Source organism: Delphinapterus leucas, chromosome 13 (genome assembly GCF_059928025.1).
Source record: "Delphinapterus leucas isolate spDelLeu-1000000601 "Yukka" chromosome 13, BTC_Dleu_Yukka2, whole genome shotgun sequence".
Lineage (NCBI taxonomy): Eukaryota > Metazoa > Chordata > Mammalia > Artiodactyla > Monodontidae > Delphinapterus > Delphinapterus leucas.
The window spans coordinates 15,044,947-15,065,701 of NC_143141.1; the positions used below are offsets into that span (position 1 = coordinate 15,044,947).

At 42.3% G+C, this 20,755-nt stretch overlaps 1 protein-coding gene across 8 annotated transcripts in view; it reads right to left on the bottom strand.

The window, feature by feature from the left end:
- Positions 1–20,755, bottom strand: part of USP39 (ubiquitin specific peptidase 39) — a 31,877-nt gene that overhangs the window by 2,451 nt on the left and 8,671 nt on the right. For all 8 annotated transcript variants that reach the window (XM_022556046.3, XM_022556047.2, XM_022556048.3 and 5 more), the window contains 7 exons: positions 20,165–20,317; positions 14,647–14,872; positions 12,715–12,792; positions 11,751–11,818; positions 10,620–10,808; positions 5,811–5,953; positions 684–819 (listed from right to left, as the gene is read on the bottom strand). In XM_022556046.3, coding sequence (XP_022411754.1) covers positions 684–819; positions 5,811–5,953; positions 10,620–10,808; positions 11,751–11,818; positions 12,715–12,792; positions 14,647–14,872; positions 20,165–20,317 — 993 coding nt within the window. The remainder of the gene's footprint in view (positions 1–683; positions 820–5,810; positions 5,954–10,619; positions 10,809–11,750; positions 11,819–12,714; positions 12,793–14,646; positions 14,873–20,164; positions 20,318–20,755) is intronic.

The window sequence follows — 20,755 nt, forward strand, 5'->3', positions numbered from 1 at the left end:
TTTCAGCAAATTCACAAAATTTTTTTAGCTGAAAGGGAACCTACACACCAGTGCTTTGTAAACTTTAATTTCATACCAATCAGAGGGTCTTGTTAACATGTAGACTGTGATTCAGGAGGTGTAGGGAGGGGTCTGAGATTCTGCGATTTGTAAAGAGTTCTTATATGATGTCAGTGCTGCTGGTCCAAAGATTCCACTTAAGGTGGTAAGGCTCTAGTCTAGGACAGTGCTTGTCAACTTGGCTGCACACTGGAAATCTCCTGGGAACTTTAAAACATCATGATGCCTGGTTCTCACCTCCAGATAATCTAACGCAGTCTTAACTCTGACACTTTGGGCCAGAAAATTCTTTGCTGCGCAGGCAGCCTGTGCACTGTAGGATTATTTAGCAGCACCCCTGGCCTCTGCCCAGTTGAAAACCAACAGGCACAAATTATGTTGTTCTCACGTAACTGGCCTGGGGTGGCCCAGGTGTCAGGAGTCTAAAATCTGCCCACAGGGGAGTCCCATGTGCAGCCCAAATTGAGAATCGTTGCCTTAAACTGACCGCTGTCCGCTCTATTACTTGCAGAATCCCAAAGTCAAGGATAAGAAAGAGCAAACTGAAAGGCGCGCCCTCTGAAATGCCAAAGGAACACCACCTGCTCCTGCCACTGCCACCATAAGAAGTCAGCCCCACTCACATGATGAAGCACATGAATCCGGTAGGAGCCCTCAGAGGGCTTGCCGTCGTGTACAATGTTGGCGATGAGGTCGTAGGTGGTATTCTTGTGCACCGCCTGTACTTCTTCAGACAAGTACTCTCTCAGATCCACATTTCTGATGATGACGAAAATAAAGTGAAGATCAGACAAAGCCTCTACTACGTTAGCCCTGTAGAGGTTAACTGTCTTACCCAAATGGACCATGAAGCTCTGGAGCCCTATTTCAGGACCCTGTATCTAGGTGGGCTTGAAGAGCCATGGGAGCCCAGGTTTGTGGAAATTCATATAATCTGCCATAAAAATGAGTCAAACCGGAAAGACTGGCTCTATGGGAAAAGCACACTTTAAAAGCATGCTTAGGACAGGGAGATCAGCTCAGTACTTTGTGACCACCTAGAAGGGTGGGATAGGGAGGGTGGCAGGGAGATGCAAAAGGGAGGAGATATGCGGATATATGTATGTGTATAGCTGGTTCACTTTGTTGTAAGGCAGGAATTAACACACCATTGTAAAGCAAGTATACTCTGATAAAGATGTTAAAAAAATAAATAAATGAAAAGTAAAAAATAAAAGCATGCTTAGGGACTTCTCTGGTGGTCCAATGGGTAAGACTCCACGCTCCCAATGCAGGGGGCCCAGGTTCGATCCCTGGTTGGGGAGCTAGATCCTGCATGCATGCTGCAACTAAGAGTCCGCGTGCCGCAACAAAGATCCCATGTGCCGCAATTAAGACCCGGTGCAGCCAAAATAAATAAATAAACCAATCAATAAATAATAATTTTTTTTTTAAATCTAAAAAAAAAAGCCTAGCAGTCAAAAGTGCAGGGCCTGGAGTCATTCAGATCTGATCTGGAATCGGGGCTCTGCCACCTCAGAGCTGTGTTTGAGTTTAAGCAGGTGACATAACCTAGGGCTCCTCTGTGAGAATGAGTGCCACCTTCTCCTCTGAGATGAGAACACGTGTAACCGCCCCACCCTCTGCCCTATCTGGGAATCAGCTGCAGTGTCAAGGGGACACCTGGTCTCTGGCCTTAGGCTGTGAAAGTCTGATCATGTGGGTTGTCACTGTATATAATCACTGTAATAATTTCAATATGGCAAACCTGGCAGATCAATCCGATTTATTTTTTTCTTTGATCTTCTGGAACCTTATTTGTTTTTCTTTTAGTTAAATAAGCAAAAGGTTACAAGTAACAAAAATCCACCCTAGGTAGCTTAAGCACAAAAGGGGTATTTATTCAAGGGTTTCAGACTAGGAAATGCAGCTGAAACCAAGCACTGGAGAGGCAGCAAGATCCGAGAGGCACCTGCCCTCTTTTCTGCTTTGACATCAGCTTTACTCTTTTCCCACCCAGCTTTCTTTCCTTTATGGAACCCACACTGGCTACCCCACAGCTTCCAAATTTCTCAGTTCTGGTTGCCAAAAGAGACTACTGACTAGGTTCCTTCAACTGGGACTTAGAAATATAAAATTTATTTTTAATACCTGAACATTCATTTTTTTAAATATAGAGAAGCATTCTTGATGTACTTAGAATAAAACCTGCTTTTGTGTTTTATTTGTTGAATTCTGTCAGTTGAAGTATATACATGTACACCAGTTATTACGAAGTCAAGAGCTATAATAAATGCTCACTGTGAAGACTCCGATGACAATTACTAAGATCTCTCGAATAGCTAAATAGGGAAGTAGATTGACCGTTAACATGAATATTAAGAGAATGCTAACTACACTATTTTCAGGAAAAATATAACCTTCTGTAGCCTACAAATATTTATAAAAATTTAAATACAATATAAGAGAGATTATATCCTATTTCTAATCGCTGTAGAACTGGCTGATGTGCTACCACTCAAAACACAAAACACAGTAATGTCATCTCTGGAAGGATTTACAATAAATGCTAATAGCAGTCACATCCAGTGGTCACTTCCAGATATGTATCTCCTTTTGAACTTTAGACTATGAATATATTATCTCTCCAAAAATACAAAAAGTTTTCAATGCAAACCATGTATTAATAAACATCTTTGTTCTAACTATATTATGTAACTTTCTATGTGTTCATGATAGCTATTTATTTCTACAGACTGACAGTGTCCCATATAGATCAAAGAGTCGTTGTTGCTTTTTGTTGGGTGTTTTGTTTTGTTTTGGCCACTCAGCTTGCGGGATGCTGGCTCCCCCACCAGGGGTCAAACCCGGGCCCCGGCAGTGAGAGCGCTGAGTCCTAACCACTGGACCACCACGGAATTCCCTAAACAGTCACTGGTAAAACAAAATTTAGATATGAGTCTGAGGAAACCCATGTGAGCTCTAGAAATGCCTCCCGGCTGCCAAAAACTGACTTCTTGTATGGTTTTCTCAGCTTTAACAACAGCTGTTCAGACTTCTCTGAATGAGTCCTAGAGAAATCTTCAGAAGTATTTATACTCAAGTTTCCATGACTGAAACGAAACTGTTTAAGTGACAAAAGGGAATAAATACATGTTAAATCACTTTGTTTTAGAAAACAGTCAACGGATCAGTCCAATCAGAACAGTCCAATTTTGAGACCACCTAAGTAGCTGGAAGTGAAACTTGAAACCTGTGCTCCAGAAACCCTACCTCCAAATGAGCAGAGGGTCCCTAATCCCTGCAAGTCTGAATCAATCTCTGGTAAAAAGAAGATGCGCTATGAATAAAACACAGGAGAAGAATTAGGTCTGATAAGGGTCCTCTTCAAGAAGCGGGGACCTTGGCTAACCTGGAACCATGTTAGTCTAAAAGTAATGACAGTGCACAAAGTAATCAAAGTACAGGTTTCCAGAATCAATCACACAGTTTGATGTTCTCTAAAAGGCTGACTGGTTGAGAAGTAACCTTTTTCTCAACTTCTCCAAAGCTTTCTGAAAGACAAACTACTGAAGTCAGTTACCAAAAATCCAAATGCAACTGGTGGCAAAATAAACATACTACAGGTCCAATATAAAAGAACTCCCGGAGTAAGGAAATTTCTGTGGTGACTGAGCAGGAACTACCACCAACACATAGTCCTTCCTCTGGAGCTGCCCTGGAGTCAAGGGCGCTCCTTCCTTCCAGGAACAAACTGGTGACTGTGGCAATTCACAGAAGCCCAGTTCTGAACTAAAACCCTGATACACAGACTTTGAAGGAAAGCCCCTCTGTGGTCCTACACAAGTTGGCAGAGAGCTGACCTTCATGTCCCCCGATTTCATCCTACTTGTCACACAAACACAATACTAGAGAAGAACAGGATGAAAAGTGTGTGAAAAGAGAAAAAGAAGTTCTCCTGTAATCCTAACTACAAAGGTTTTCTCTCCTCAACCCCCACTGTTCTCAGAGTCCTGGTGATGACGGAACTAGAAACAATAAAATGTTACACCTGGGGCTTCTCTGGTGGCGCAGTGGTTGAGAGTCCGCCTGCAGATGCAGGGGACACGGGTTCGTGCCCTGGTCCGGGAAGATCCCACATGCCGCGGAGCGGCTGGGCCTGTGAGCCATGGCCGCTGAGCCTAAGCGTGAGCCATGGCCGCTGAGCCTGCGTGTCCGGAGCCTGTGCTCTGCAACGGGAGAGGCCACAACAGTGAGAGGCCCGCGTACCACATACACACACACACAAAAAAAATGTTACACCTGGAAGGACCCGTAGGGCTCATCTAGTCCAAGCTTCTCATTTAATCCAGGAGAGAATATGCAAATGACCTGCCCAAGGCCACATGGCTAGGACAGCACAGAACTCTGACTTCTTTAATATTAGTTGCTACCCTCTTAAACACTACACAGAATTAAGAACCGGTACTGGGACTTCGCTGGTGGAGCAATGGTTAAGAATCTGCCTGCCAATACAGGGGACACGGGTTCGATCCCTGGTCCGGGAAGATTCCACATGCCGTGGAGCAACTAAGCCCAAGTGTCACAACTACTGAAGCCTGCGCGCCTAGAGCTCATGCTCCACAACAAAAGAAGCCACCACAATGAGAAGCCCGCGACCACAACGAAGAGTAGCCCCCGCTCGCTGCAACTGGAGAAAGCCTGCGCGCAGCAACGAAGACCCAACGCAGCCAAAAATAAATAAATAAAACAAATAAATTTATTTAAAAAAAAAAACCGGTACTATTTTCAAAGGAGAACACTGGCAGTCCTGGAGCAGTCTGGGCATCTGGAAAATGGAGGCAATGGAGGTAGAAAGACAAGAGAAGATGATGAACATTTGCCCCTTACAGCTCCAACTACTTTCTAAGGTTTAAAAACACCACACTCCTGAGCTATTACAGCATGGTAATCCTATCATCCATCCATCCAAATCGTTCTCAGCAAGAAACCACCTTAGGGCTCCGCTCTTACCTTATCTAAAAGCCTACACACAGACCCACATTTCTTCCTGCCAGCCCTGCCACCAGGCTTCTCCATGTTCTCAGAGAGATCATCTTCAGAGTGGGAAAAACCGTGTCTCTTGAGAACTGGAAACCAACTGTCTACCTCCAAAAGGGTCTTGCAGGAGCCTTCTGTGACTCCTCCAAATGTCCCATTAAAACACTCATAAATGTCTGCAAAAAGACAACTGCATGGTCAATTAAAAATAAGACTATATATACATCAAAATGTATAACGTCCTCATCAATAGGGAGAAACTGAACACATTTCAGACTTTATCCTCTAGGGAAGAAATAAGGTAGTAGGGCCCCAAGAAAGCAAGACAAATCTAGAGTCATCCCCACTGTCCATCCTTAACTATAGCATACAAGATGCAATGACCAGAAAACAGATGGACAGACTAACTGCTCAGGATTATCTTCAAAGCCAGGAGAATCCTACCTGTCCTACCCTACTTTTACCAACTGTTTTTCCCTTTACTGAAAGACTACAATTCCCAGCAAGCAACAGGAGAGAAGAAAAAAGAGGAACTGCCTGCAGGGAAATATCCATCTTTGAGGGCCCTAAAATATCTCTATCCTTCCAATAAAAACCCTTAACTTATGTAGTGTAGGTAGGTGCCTTGCGATCTCCAACTAAGACAGTCCAAAACTAAGAGTGGCACAAAGATATAAAAAGAAATTCAAGCTCATGCCCCCTATGAGGAAGTGAAGGAGGGGAACACTCACGTAATAGGGAAGTTGACAATAGTCGGATTCTTCTCCACAAAGAAATTGTTCTTAGTGAATCTCTTAATACAAAAGATTAAATATGGAGGCAGTTTGGTGAGCTGGAAGCGCTTCAGAAAGTTCTCCTTGTAAGTCTTATATTCCTAGAGAGAAAAAAGAAAATTATCAAATTAGAGCAGGGACGTGAGTTTTGTTTTGGCTTTTTAAATATAATTTTGCCTTACATGTAGAATTCAGAAGACATCTGACCCCAGAAACCACCTACAAGGCTGAGGAATAGCTGTTTAGCTACGGCTAAAATACCTCAACTGTGGGCTGCATTTCAGCCAGCACACAATCATACTGTTGAACTCCCAACACAGTATGGATATTCCTTTCTATAAGGAAAACAAAAATGTCAAGTGAAAAAGAGGATTTGTTAAAAGCTCAGAATTTAAAAACCATGAGAGTCTCACTTAATTCATAATAAAGAAGAGCTTCCTGACCACTAGACGCATGCACTGTGGAACAGGCACTTAGGAGGCAGCAAGGAGCTGAGGGTTTTCCAGCAGAGCTGTTCCTTCCTCCTCAAAGGCCCCGAAACTGGTGGGTCAAGTGCAACCTGTTGGGCAACACTCACTGAGGCCTCACTCAGCACGTCTGAGGGGATGGAGTGGTGGGGGCCCAGGACATTCTCCTCAGCCCAAGAGGCTTAAAAGCTAGTGAACATATATTTACTTTTCCTTAACACAAACACAATGTAGTATAGTAAAAACTAAGAGATAGGAATGAAAGACTAATCATAATCAGAGAGGAAATACCAATGAGACTATCACTCTCTGGAGAGTCACATCACAAGAAAAGAGAACTACAGATCAATATTTCTATGAACATGGACGCCAAAATCCTCAACAAAATACTAGCAAACCAATTCCAACATAAACAACAACGAAGACTTATACACCAATTACACATGACCAAGTATGACTTATCCAGGAATACAAAGGTAGCTTAACATCCAAAAATCAATTAATGTAATGTACCATTTCATATTAATAAAATAATAAGGCAATAAATAGGAATAACCAAAAACCATACAATCATCTCATTAGACACAAAAAAGCATTTGACAAAATCCAACACCTTATCATGAGAAAAACACTCAATAAACTACAGATAGGAAGAACTTCCTCAACCTGATAAAGGGTATCTATGAAAAATCCACAGCTAACATCATACTTACTGGTGAAAGCCTGGATGCGCTCCCTTAAGATCAGGTACGACATAAGGATGTCTGCATTTACCACTTCTATTCAACACTGTACTAGAGGTTCCAGCCACAGCAATTAGGCAATAAAACGTAAACAAGTAAATAAGAAGCATCCAGATTGGAAAGGAAGAAATAAAACTATCTCTGTTTGCAGATGACATGATCTTGTATGTGGAAAATCCTAAGAAATCCACTTTAAAAGTCTGGCAAGGTTGCAGGCTACAAAATCAATATACAAAAATCAACTGTATTTCTAAACACATGCAATTAACAATCCAAAACTAAACTTAAGAAAACAACTCCATTTATAATGGCATCAAAAAGAATAAAATATTTAGGAATAAACTCAAAAGAAGTTTAAAACACACTCTGAAAACTATAAAACATTGTTGAAAGAAATTAAAGAAGATAAATAAATAGAAAAACATCCCATGTTTATGAAGCAGAAGACTTCTATTATTAAGATGGCAATAACTGTCAAACTAATCTACAGATTCAACACAATCCCTGTCAGAATGCCAGCTAGCTTCTTTGTAGAAATCCACAAGCTGATCCTCAAATCTGAATGTGCAAGGAATTGCAAGGAACCCAAAACAGCCAGAACTATCTTGAAAAAGAACAATGTCGGAGGATTCACAGTTTCTGATTTCAAAACTAACTACAAAGCAGTAATAACCAAGACTGTGGTCCTGACATATACGTCAATGGAATAAAATTGAGAGTCCGGAAATAAACCCATGTGTCTATGGTCAAATGATTTTTCAACAAGGGTGCCAAGACCATTCAATGCGAAAAGAATAGTCTTTTCAACAAATAGTACTATGACAACTAGACAGTCAGTCATATGCAAAAGAATAAAGTTGGACCTTGTACTTTATACCATACACTAAACTTTACTTAAAATGAATTAAAGCCCTGAAATGTTAAGAGCTAAAACTACAAAAGTCTTAGATGAAAACACAAGAGTAAATCTTCATGACCTGGGATTTAACAATGGATTCTTACATATGACAACAAAAGCACACACTATAAAAAAAAAACTAGACAGTATTTCAACAAAATTAAAACTGTTATGCCTCAAATGATACTATCAGGAGGGTGAAAATGCAAGCCACAGAATGGGAGAAAATATTTGCAAATCATACATTTGATAAGGGACTGGTATCTAGATCATATACAGAATTCTTACAACTCAATAATAATAAATAGATAAATAACCTAATTTTTAAAATGCACAAAGGATCTAAATAAACATTTCCCCAAAGATGATATGCAAATGTCCAATGAGCACATGAAAAAATGGTTAACATCATTAGTCATCAGGGAAATACAAATCAAAACCATAATGAGATACCAGTTCACACCTACTAGGATGCCTATAATCTAGAAGATGAACAATAACAAACATTGGTGAAGATGTAGAGAAACTGGAACACCCACACACTGGTGGTAGGAACATAACATAGTGCAGTCACTTTGGAAGACAGTCTGGCAGTTCTTCAAATGGCTAACCATAAGAGTTACCATATGACTCAGCAATTCCACTCCCCAATACCCACCCAAGAGAAATGAAAACATGTCCACACAAAAACTTGTAGACTGGCATTTATAGTAGCATTATTCATAACAGCAGAAAGGTGAAAACAACTCCAGATGTCCATCAGCTGATGAATGAATAAACAAAATGTGGTGTATTCATACAATGGGATGTTATTTGGCTGCAAAAAGGAATGAAGTACCGATAGATGCTACAACATGAATGAACCCTGAAAACGCTATATACTAGGTGAAAGAAGCAAATCACAAAAGACCACATATTATATGAAATGTCCAAAAGAGGCAAATCTACAGAGGCAGAAAATAGATTAGTAGTTGTCTAGGGCTAGGGGAGACAAGAGGGTTGGAATGATAACTAAAGGGCGATAAAAAACATCGATGATGAAAATGTTCTAAAGCTGACTCTGGTGGTGGTTGCAAAGATCTGTGAATGTAGGAAAAAACCACTGAACTATAAACTTTAAATCGCTTAATTATATGGTGCTGTGAATTGTATCTCCATAGAACTGCTACTTTTTAAAAAACTAAGTTCCCTTGCCACATGACGAGTAACCTGACAGCGCTGGAGAAATAAAAACTTTCCAGCTCTAGCACACATACCACAGCCACACCTTCTTTTAAGTAAATTTCTGATCATCTAAGGGTATAAGCACTATTGGAAAAAAATGTCTTTTTGGTGATATGAAGTAACTCATCTCTGCACGACTGAAATAAAATACTGTGCTAAAAGCAAAGAAAAATTTTTAATCAAGTAAATGCCAAGAGATTTCACTGCCCACATCTGTGTCTATGAATAAGTTGACATCAAGAAGCCCTATTTTTAATTATCTCAGAGTAGTGAAGGATAGACAGATTTAACACCTAAATGATGTCATAGCCTAACTTGAAAAGGTTTCTCTGGAATTTATGAGAAAATACTGGGGGGAAGGATTTCACCCTGGACATCAGTACCACATTCACACAGCAAGGTTTTAGCTAAACTCACATTACAAGAGCACTATTAACCAATTTTATTGGTTTCAAAGTTTTGTTTGTATAAGTTTGTTATAATTTAATACGTGCTTAAAAGCTGTAGGTATAAAAAGCTTATACCAACATTGATGTTTATACTATTTTAAGTAATATTATAATAACAATAAATTTAAATCAATACTGAGGGTCCACGGGAATCTTAATATTACTTAAATTTGAACAAACAGTAATAATAGGGACCATGTGGCATAGTTGAAAAAGTCAGATGAAAAAATCCCCAGCTCTGTCATTTAAAACCAATATAAACTAAAACCAAATAAAATAAACTGAACTAGATGAGCCCCAAGGTCTTTTGCCTCCCCGAAATGAAATGAGCCTAAGAAACAGGCTAGATATTTTAGGTTACCTACCTCTATGCGTGTGCGTATGCGTGTGCGTGTGTGAGCGAGAGAAGGGGATGGGGGTGGCGTGGAGAAATGGGCATTTACTATCTGAAAACCAATGAACCTTAGTTTAAAAAGAGAGCAGAAAGGGTTTGGAATGAGGCATCAAGTTAAAAAAAAAAGAACCAAAGTTAAAAAGTTTAAAAGAATCAAAAAGGATTAAATTTGTCTAGGATGAAGAAGGGAATTAAACCAAGAAACGGTTAACTCAGCAGATAAAAAGAAACCTTTAACTTGATGCAGAGCAATGGTAGAACAAGAATAAATTTTTTCATTGTATTTGTATTTTAGTTCTGTTTTTTTTTCCACTTTAATACTGATGTCATGTTTTTTAAAAGACGGGAGTTTTTCGTACTTTTGTGAGTTCCTACTATCCTAAATACCCCCTTCCTTTCTCCATACTACCCAGAGGCACTGTAACTCAAGTTAAGAGTTGGGGGTGAAACATCAGGAAGTCTGGGAGGCTCAATAAACACAATATACTTTAAAATAAACGCATTACATACAGGTGGCAATTTCCAAGTATAAAAAGAAAAATGTCAAGAGAGAGAATGGGGTATCAGCAGGGCAGGTGTGCTAATGGGCTACCTTCTCAGTGATGCCGTTGAACTTGGCCAAGATGTTGAAGAGCGGCACCTGGGGGATAATGAGCTGCTCCTTCTCGTCCTTGTAGAGGGGGGCAGTAGGAAGGTCCAGCGTCAGGTACATAAACGTGGACTCCACCATCGTCTCTTGGTACTCATCATTATGGAGCAGCTGCTCTTTTTCTTCTGCTGGCTAGCAGTGAGGGAGAAGCAAAAGGAGGGAAGGAGTGTGAGCAGAGTGGAGAACACCACAGATGGAAAGAAATGATGTTTCTGTTACATTTACTTCATTTAATATTGAAGTGAACCAAGAGGGGTGCCCAAGAGACTGGGCAGTTTCACGTGCAGTTGTACCTGTTTAGATTAATGCAAACACCGGGCTTCCATCTTCAGAGAGATTTTATTTAAATACCAGACTCTTAAAAGTTTTTAGATGATCTAGAAAGCTTATCTGAACTTTCTGGAAAAAACACGCCAGCACCACCCAGTGGCCAGAACACTGAAATCAGTCATCCCTCGGTATCTATGGTTGGTTCCAGGAGCTGCCTTGGATACCAAAATCCACGGATGCTCAAGTCCTATAGCTGGCCCTCCATATCCACAGATTCCGCATCCTCGGATTCAACCAACTGCTAAACGTAAACGTAGTAGTTCTATGTATTAAAAAAAATCCATGTATAAGTGAACCAGTGCAGTTCAAACCTGTGTTGTTCAAAGGTCAACTGTTATATCCAAACACTACCTCCCAAACTTAAGCACACTGGTGCAACAGGAGCCTAGAGGAAGTGCCACTTGTCAGGTGTACTGTAGAACCTCTTCCTGGAGCAAAAGGCTGTACCGGGGCTTCCCTGGTGGCGCAGTGGTTGGGAGTCCACCTGCCGATGCGGGGGACACGGGTTCGTGCCCTGGTCTGGGAGGATCCCACGTGCCGTGGAGCGGCTGGGCCTGTGAGCCATGGCTGCTGGGCCTGCACGTCCGGAGCCTGTGCTCCGCGGCGGGAGAGGCCACAGCGGTGAGAGGCCCGCATACCACAAAAAAAAAAAAAGGCTGTACCAGTTATCTAAGCATCTCTCTGTCAACCCTAAATCCCCTCAGGTGATATAAATCGGTCCAAAACTCGGTTCAAGCCACTCACCAAATCAGGATGAGGAAGCTTTTTAGTGAAAATCCTCATGGACCCCTGGAAAACATCAGTCACAATAGCTGTACAAACAGAAATCAAAATGCAAATTCTGTCAGCTTGGAAAGCATTTCCAAAATACAGTCCTAACTCCTAAATTTCTGAAATAAACCAGCATCTTCCAGCAGAAGACCCAAAGCTCTCACTAAGCACAGAAGAACCTTTGTAACATATACCACTAAATTATACCTTTATAAGTATTTGTGTAAAAAATTATTTTATGTCTATCTTCTTCCCAAGAGAGATGGGGCACACAGGCTGAAGATACCTGAAGAGGTGGCAGGGCTATGTGACAGAAAAAGAACGAGGCCACAATCCCACATGAAGAAACCAACACCATCAGAACACAGAAAGAAGAAAACTGCATTAGGTCTCCAAAATTATTCACCTGGTTCAGCGGTCTCTAAGCTAAGAGTTATTTTTGGCATTCATGAAAAATGTCTAGCTACTGCTAAGCCAACCTGGATGCTAAGAAACACAGGGACTCAAGTTCTGAGAATGAACAGAGCGGCCAGCCTCATCTCCCCAAGTACATGCTCAGGGCGAGGCACGAGCTTTTAGTTTGTTCCACCAAATTACAAGCCAGGCAACCCGCCCACCAAGCCCTCACTCTGGCACCACTAGCATGTCTACAGCATGCTGCCCAGCCCCCCAGCTTGAAACTGGGTCAGGACTTCTAGAGCACAATTATATACCCATTTCCACTTATTAAAAATGCCATTAGATATAACCATATTCTAATAAAGAAAAATGGAGAGGAAACCATTCAGGAACAAGATTTAGCCCATATATACAGAGACACTACCCTAATACAAAAAGATAAACAGGTAAGAAGAAAAGGATGGGAAGCTGCAAAGCGTTTTTTAAAAGAAGCAACAAAACAAAAAAGGTCTCCCTTTCACAAAATAACATGACTTACTCTTTTTTTTCTTCTTTGTGCCCCCCAGAGCTGAGTGTAGAGCATTCAAAAACCAGGAGAGAAAGTCGACTCCATCCCCTGGAAAAGAAAGAAAGATGGTATGTCGAAGCTGGGAGACAGTACAACATCCCAAACCACATGCGGGCTGGCATTTCTCAGTGTTTCTCCTTCCTCTCCGGCCACACCATCCCGTCCCCTGGGCATCCTCCTCTACCTGGCCACTACGCGCTGGCACTCCTGAAGGACAAACTCTCAGTCTTCTGATCTTTACTCTCTCCCTTGGCTCTCTGGTTCAACCAAAATCTTCGATTATCACCTCTATTCCAAACTTGAGTCTCATCACCCATTAAGAGCCATTACTGGGAGTTCCCCGGTAGTCTAGTGCAGGGGTCCCCAACCCCTGAGCCGAGGACCGCTGTTCGAAACCGGGCCGCACCGCAGGAGGTGAGCGGCAGGCTAGCGAGGGAAGCTTCATCTGCTGCTCCCCCTCGCTCCCATTACCGCCTGAACCCTCCCCCATCACCCTCCCCCACCACCCCAGTCCGGGTAAAAACTGTCTTCCACGAAACCATTCCCTGGTGCCAAAAAGGTTGGGGACTGCTGGTCTAGTGGTTAGGACTTGACGCTTTCACTGCTGTGGCCCAGGTTCAATCCCTGGTCGGGTAACTGAGATCCCCCAAGCCATGCGGCATGGCCAAATATTTTTTTAAAAAAAAATTAAATTAAATTAAAATAAAAATTTAAAAAGCCATTACTGGGCTTCCCTGGTGGCACAGTGGTTGAGAGTCCGCCTGCCGATGCAAGGGATACGGGTTCGTGCCCCGGTCCGGGAGGATCCCACGTGCCGCGGAGCGGCTGGGCCCGTGAGCCATGGCCGCTGAGCCTGCGCGTCTGGAGCCTGTGCTCCGCAACGGGAGAGGCCACAACAGGGAAAGGCCCGCGTACCGTACAAAAAAGAAAAAAAAAAAAAAGGCCATTACTGAACTTCCCTTCTAAGTCACTCCTCAGCCAGAATGTTTTCAAAACAAAGATGTGAAGGCACATCTTTACTTAAAAGCGTTCACTGACTCCCCACTGTTATCAGGATGTAATCCAGCCTCCTTATAGTGGCATATAAACCCAACACCTGGTCCACCTCGGCTCTCATCGTTGGATCCAAGGGTCCAGCCACATGCAGTCTTCTCTCTGCACCAGGCAGCTCCATGCTCCTGTCCGGTGTCCTCCCTACCTGGAATGCCCAACCCCACCCTGTCTCCCCGCTACCTAAAACTTAGGTGTCTCTTCCTTCACTCTGACCCCCAGCCCACCTCCCATGTGCTCGACAGGCGTCCTTACTCTGTGCTCCCTCCCATAGCATGTCGTGCTTCCTCTATCACAGCACTCGACGCCCTGTAATCATCTTTCTACATGACTATCTTCCCCACTAGAACAGGAGCTCCTGCAAGAAAAAACTGTTTCTTATCCTGGTGGCACTAAAACCTACTAGCACCATGAGTGAATGGTGAATCAACTGACCTGGATGCTAGAGAACATCATATCAGATACACGTACTAAGAGCTACTCGTGTGGTAACAACTAATTGAGTTTGGAGAGATAAAAAGTGTCAAAATAAAATATTCTAGTCTGCAACATGGCAAAATGAGAACCAAAAGTGGCAGGCGCTTAATAAGGGTTGGTGCCTTTCCCAGGCTCCTGGTTTTCCTGAGTCGTAGAGTTTAGTTCACCAAAGCAGACAGACTTTCTATCCAGCTAAAATCGCTTGGGACCCTGGGCAGGGCAGGCTGAGGAAGGAAGAGTGAGGAACCTAACCACAGTATGCACTGGACACTCGCTCCGGCTACTGTAAGGTTCACAGCAAAGTGGAAGTAAACGTGCTCATCAAATTAGTTGTGTTGCCCTGAAGTGAGAAAACATGAATTACTCCTTCCTTACCTTGCTTGGTGATCTGAAAAGTCTTCTTGCTGCAAAGGACGACAGCTTGAAGCATCTCATGGGGAGACACATGTGCCTTGAAATTTCGAGGGTTCCAGAGCTTTCTCATCAGCTCTCCAAAACGCTGGACCAACAGGAACATGATATCCCCAGGAGGACGCTTGATGTTCTTATAATTGTCTTCTTCCAGGAAGTAGTTTCGGAGAGGAGGAACGTTAGACAGAGCCTGGAAATCAAACAAACACTCCAATTAATCCACAGCCTTTCTTCAGGACCCCTGGGAGCCAAGCTTGTCCACCTAAAGTTCTTCTAATAGAACTGTGCCTGTGATGCCTTAAAGAATCAGAAGCAAATGCACTCCCAGAGAATCCCCCCCTAGAGTTCACATTAGAGAAACATCCTTTATAGTGAGTTTCACAGAAAGTTCAGTTCTGCAGACACTCTGCTAACGTGGGTATAACAAAGGGTTTTAGAATAAAGGTATCCGGGCTTCCCTGCTGGCGCAGTGGTTGAGAGTCCGCCTGCCGATGCAGGGGACACAGGTTCGTGCCCCGGCCCGGGAAGATCCCACATGCCGCAGAGCAGCTGGGGCCATGAGCCATGGCCGCTGAGCCTGCGTGTCCGGAGCCTGTGCTCCGCAACGGGAGAGGCCACAACAGTAAGAGGCCCGCGTACCGCAAAAAAAAAAAAAAAAAAAAAGGTATTCAAATCCGTATCTGCTGACCAACTTAATTAAAAATTTCCTTTGTTTACTCTAATTAGACCTGTGGCTATGTTTGGATTCACAGGAACTGAAGGCTAGAAACCCAGATACTCTTTCTTCACCATGTATTTGGCTGGGGCAGAGAGAACTATCTGGAGACCACAGTTCCCCCATCTCTCAACTGTACATTAAAACAATATGAAAAACATCTTAGTAAAACCTGGTGTCTTCCCCAAATGTGGTATTGAGAGGGTGGTAATAAAATGATACAGGGACTTCCCTGGTGGTCCAGTGGTTAAGACTCTGCACTGCCACTGTAGGGGGCACAGGTTCGATCCCTGGTTGGGAAACTAAGATCCCACATGTTGTGTGGCACGGCCAAAAACAAAACAAAACAAAACGATACAACTGTATATAAAAATGAGTGTACTCTGTTATGATGGAAAATAGTTAAAAGGTTTAAGAGAACAAAAATTAGTTTTATCTCATTAAGCAAAAAGATAAAGAGCAGCCATGTTAGTTCAAGAAGAAACACATGCTTATTAGTGTGAGTTATGAAACTGGGAAGGAGACCACGGTTCAGACCCTAAATAAATGCAGTCTCCCCACAGGTCCCTCCTGATGGGTTCATGAATCCTCGTCAGTGCTATGCTTACCATGAGCACAACTTTCTTTGACAAGGTAATTCTTTCAGCAAGGATAGAAGGATGCTGTTAAACACAATTAAACCCATGTGTCCCTGGGGAAGACCCAGGTATCTCTGGGGAAGACAACTCAGGATACAACTCAGGGTAACGATAGAGATGATCAGGAAAGCCCCTATACAAGCTTAGCTCAGCTGAAGAAACAAGGATTTCCTGCTTAGAGTTACTCTCAAAACAGGAGAAGCATATGAATAGTTTACACTAATTCTTGCTTATCCATGCTGTGGAGAGAGGTTGCTCCCTGGTTTCAGCAACAATACAAGCAGTAGGTGTCCTCGGAGAGAAATTATTCAGCCTTCAGGTGGAGTACTTGGTCCATTCAATCCCATTTTAGTGGAAACATCACAAAGGATTTGTTCATCTCCTTGTTTGTATAAATAGAAGTCCAATGCACTATTCATCGCGCTACAGAGCCAGGTGATCTACTTATTTGTATAAATAAAGAGAACTTCCTATGGGGACTGAAACCCATCACAAAGCCAAAACTAACTGCCCTGCCCATATCCAAATCCTATCTGTCCATCCTGTAACAGTCTTCACAAAGCCACGAGAGGCTGTAAGAGGAACAGTCCATAAAGTCTCTCTCCACCTAAGAATCTGACCTCTCCGGGGACCAGGCATGACACCAATGGCAGACACCAAAATTCACAGATATACTTTTACAATTTTTTACCAAATTCTTCATGCAAAAATATCACGAACAAAGTTTAAAGGCCAAAAAAGAACTAGAACGAAATATATGCAACATATGCAAAAAAAAAGGCCAATATATATATGTATACTTTTTTTTTAAGTTTGAACATCTGATTTTTTTTAACACCTTTATTGGAGTATAATTGCTTTACAATGGTGTGTTAGTTTCTGCTTTGTAACAAAGTGAATCAGTTATACATATACACATGTTCCCATATCTCTTCCCTCTTGCGTCTCCCTCCCTCCCACCCTCCCTATCCCACCCCTCTAGGTGGTCACAAACCACCGAGCTGATCTCCCTGTGCTATGCAGCTGCTTCCCACTAGCTATCTATTTTACATTTGATAGTGTATATATGTCCATGCCACTCTCTCACTTTGTCACAGCTTACCCTTCCCCCTCCCCATATCCTCAAGCCCATTCTCTAGTAGGTCTGTGTCTTTATTCCCATCTTACCCCTAGGTTCTTCATGACCTTTTTTTTTCTTAGATTCCATACATATGTGTTAGCATACGGTGTTTTTCTTTTTCTGACTTACTCCACTCTGTATGACAGACTCTAGGTCTATCCACCTCACTACAAATATCTCAATTTCATTTCTTTTTATGTCTGAGTAATATTCCATTGTATATATGTGCCACATCTTCTTTATCCATTCATCCGATGATGGACACTTAGGTTGCTTCCATGTCCTGGCTATTATAAATAGAGCTGCAATGAACATTTTGGTACATGACTCTTTTTGAATTATGGTTTTCTCAGGGTATATGCCCAGTATTGGGATTGCTGGGTCGTATGGTAATTCTATTTTTAGTTTTTTAAGGAACCTCCATACTGTTCTCCATAGTGGCTGTAACAATTTACATTCCCACCAACAGTGCAAGAGTGTTCCCTTTTCTCCACGCCCTCTCCAGCATACTTTTAATCCTCAATAAAATGGACCACTAATAGAAAAATGAGCACATAAGGCCCAACAACTCATGAAAAAATATAATAATCAACTTTAGAAGTGAATTCTTAAAAAGTAAATTAAAATGGAGATACCTATCAAAATGGAAAAAGTTGGGCTTCCCTGCTGGCGCAGTGGTTAAGAAACTGCCTGCCAATGCAGGGGACACGGGTTCAAGCCCTGGTCCAGGAGGATCTCACATGCCGCGGAGCAACTAAGCCCGTGCGCCACAACTACTGAGCCTGTGCTCTAGAGCCCACGAGCCTCAACTACTGAGCCCGCGTGCCACAACTACTGAAACCCACGCGCCTAGAGCCCATGCTCCGCAACAAGAGAAGCCACCACAATGAGAAGCCCACGCACCACAACGAAGAGTAGCCCCCACTCGCCGCAACTAGAGAAAGTCCGCACACAGCAACCAAGACCCAATACAGCCAAAAATCTATAAATGAAATACATTAAAAAAAAATGGAAAAAGTTGTTTTCAATGCTAACAGTGACAATGCAAGATGAAGAACACCCTTTTGGGAACCCTCCTACACTGTTGGTAGGAATGTAAATTGGTGCAGTCACTATGGAGAACAGTATGGCGGTTCCTTAAAAAGCTAAAAACAGAGCTACTGTATGATCCAGCAATCTCACTCCTAAGCATATATCCGGAGAAAACTATAATTCGAAAAAACACACGCACCCCAATGTTCATAGAAGCACTATTTACAACAGCCAAGACACGGAAACAAGCTAAATGTCCATCAACAGAGGAATGGATAAAGAAGGTGTGATACACATACACACACACACACACACACACACACACACACAGGAATGTTACTCAGCCACAAAAAGAATGAAATAATGCCTTTTACAGAAACATGGATGGACCTAAAGATTATCATACTAAGTGAAGTAAGCCAGAAAGAGAAAGACAAATACCGTATGATATCACTTACATGTGGAATCTAAAACACGACACAAATGAACTTATCCATGAAACACAAACAGACTCACTGACATAGAAAACTTATGGTTACCAAAGGGAAAAGGGTGGGGGAGGGGATAAATTAGGAGTTTGGGATTAGCAGATACAAACCTATAAAATAGATATATATAATATACATACAAATTAAAATAGATATAAAATAAATACATATATAAATAGATATATAAAATAGATAAATAAGGTCCTACTGTATAGCACAGGGAACTATATTCAATATCCTGTAATAAACCATGATGGAAAAGAGTATGAAAAAGAATATATATATATATGTATGCATAACCGAATCACCTTGCTGTATACCAGAAACTAACACAACACTGTAAATCAACTATACTTCAATTAAAAAAAAAGAAAAAGAAAAACACCCTTTTGTGTTGCTGGTGGGTTTGTAAATTGCTACACACCCCCTACAGCCTAGAATCTAGGCCCAAGGTGCATTAATACAAGAAGGTGATAAGGTTAAATAAATTAAATTCAACAAAATGGACTGACATGTAAACATTAAGGATGCTGCACAAGAATATTTATTGATTTCATAATATGCTTTTAGGTTAAAATACATACAAAGATACATACTACATTACTTTATAGATAAAAAAATACAAATATTTTTCAAGTCTAGAAAAGAAATATAACAAAATGTAACAGTGTCACAAGAAGTGCAAGACTATATATATATATATAGAAGAATACTCACTGCAACACTGGTAACAGAAATAAAAATGTGAGACAAGTGAAATTTTATGTATCAATTGGGAAATAACAAAATAAACCATAATATTGCCACATGACAGGATATAATGCATTTGTGTACCTGCGTTTAGAATAAAGTTCTGGAGGTCTCTATACTGCTAACTACCCCAGGACAGAGTACTAGGGAAAGAAAGGAATGAAGTTTTTGTTTTATACTTTCTATATCTTCCCCCTGCACAAGTACTTGTTTATAGTTTTTTTTAACCAGTTTTTTTTGAGCGAAGTAGGATGATTATTTTCTTATGCTTACCAACGTTTTCTACAACATGCGCACATTACTTGTGTAATTTTTTTTAAAAAGCAAAACAATTGCAAACAGGACAACTTTGGCTTTCTGCCTTTCCCATTGCAGGACTTCAGCACAGGGGCAGGACAGAGACATCACAGAGCCAACACAATGAACATCTGCACCATGAAAAGAAAAAGCATCATCTAGCTCACGTGTCTCTTACTTGGTACTGCAGGCCCCGCGCAGCTCCATCCCCCATTCCCTGGAAGCTCCAGAGGCTGGAACAGGCCCACCATTTGGCGGCAGCCCCTCAAGCAGACGGGAATGTTCTGCTTGGGGCAGAACAAACACCCAACAAGAGTCCTTGGCAAGACTCGGGGTCTGAGGACCACCTGACTGCACTCCACCAGAAGGCAGCTGTTTCTTAGCCAAGCTTCACAGTGTTCCCGGGTTACCCCCTCCCTCATGGTTCCCACCTCCAACCTACCTGAAGGACGGCATTGGCGTAGTCGTTGGCCTTTATGTTATTCAGGCCCACGATACCAGGCAGGTAAGTGGTGCCGTCATATGCCCGGGACAACTTGGCTTGCTTGTCCAAGTTAGCGATCTGCTGCTTTGTGAAAGTGGGCTTCAACACATACTGAAAAGCAAAAGAAAATCCTAGGCTGTTTTAGGGCAGTCTACAGAGTTCACAAGATATATCCGCAACAGCAATTTCTGCCAAAAGAAAAGATACTTTGGTGGTGAACGTCTCACCACCCACCCAAAGGGCTCCCAACAGTAGGTCTAAGGACTGAGGTAACATGCAATGGGCCCCGCTCCACGTTGCTCATCTAGAAGGTGATCTCTGTGCTTAACCCAAAGTCACTGAATCTCAGGCCTGTCCTCAGACTGCAGGTTCAGCCAAACCCGTGACAAACAACAGGGAGAAGCTGCAGGACACTCAAGTCTGCAGGAGGCAGGAGTCTGAGTCCCAGGTGGGACCTCACACAGAGCCAGCACACAGGCCCGGTGCAGGAACAGGAGTGTCACCTCCTATCTGTGCAGGATTGAGATCTCAGGACTCCCAGTGGCTGGA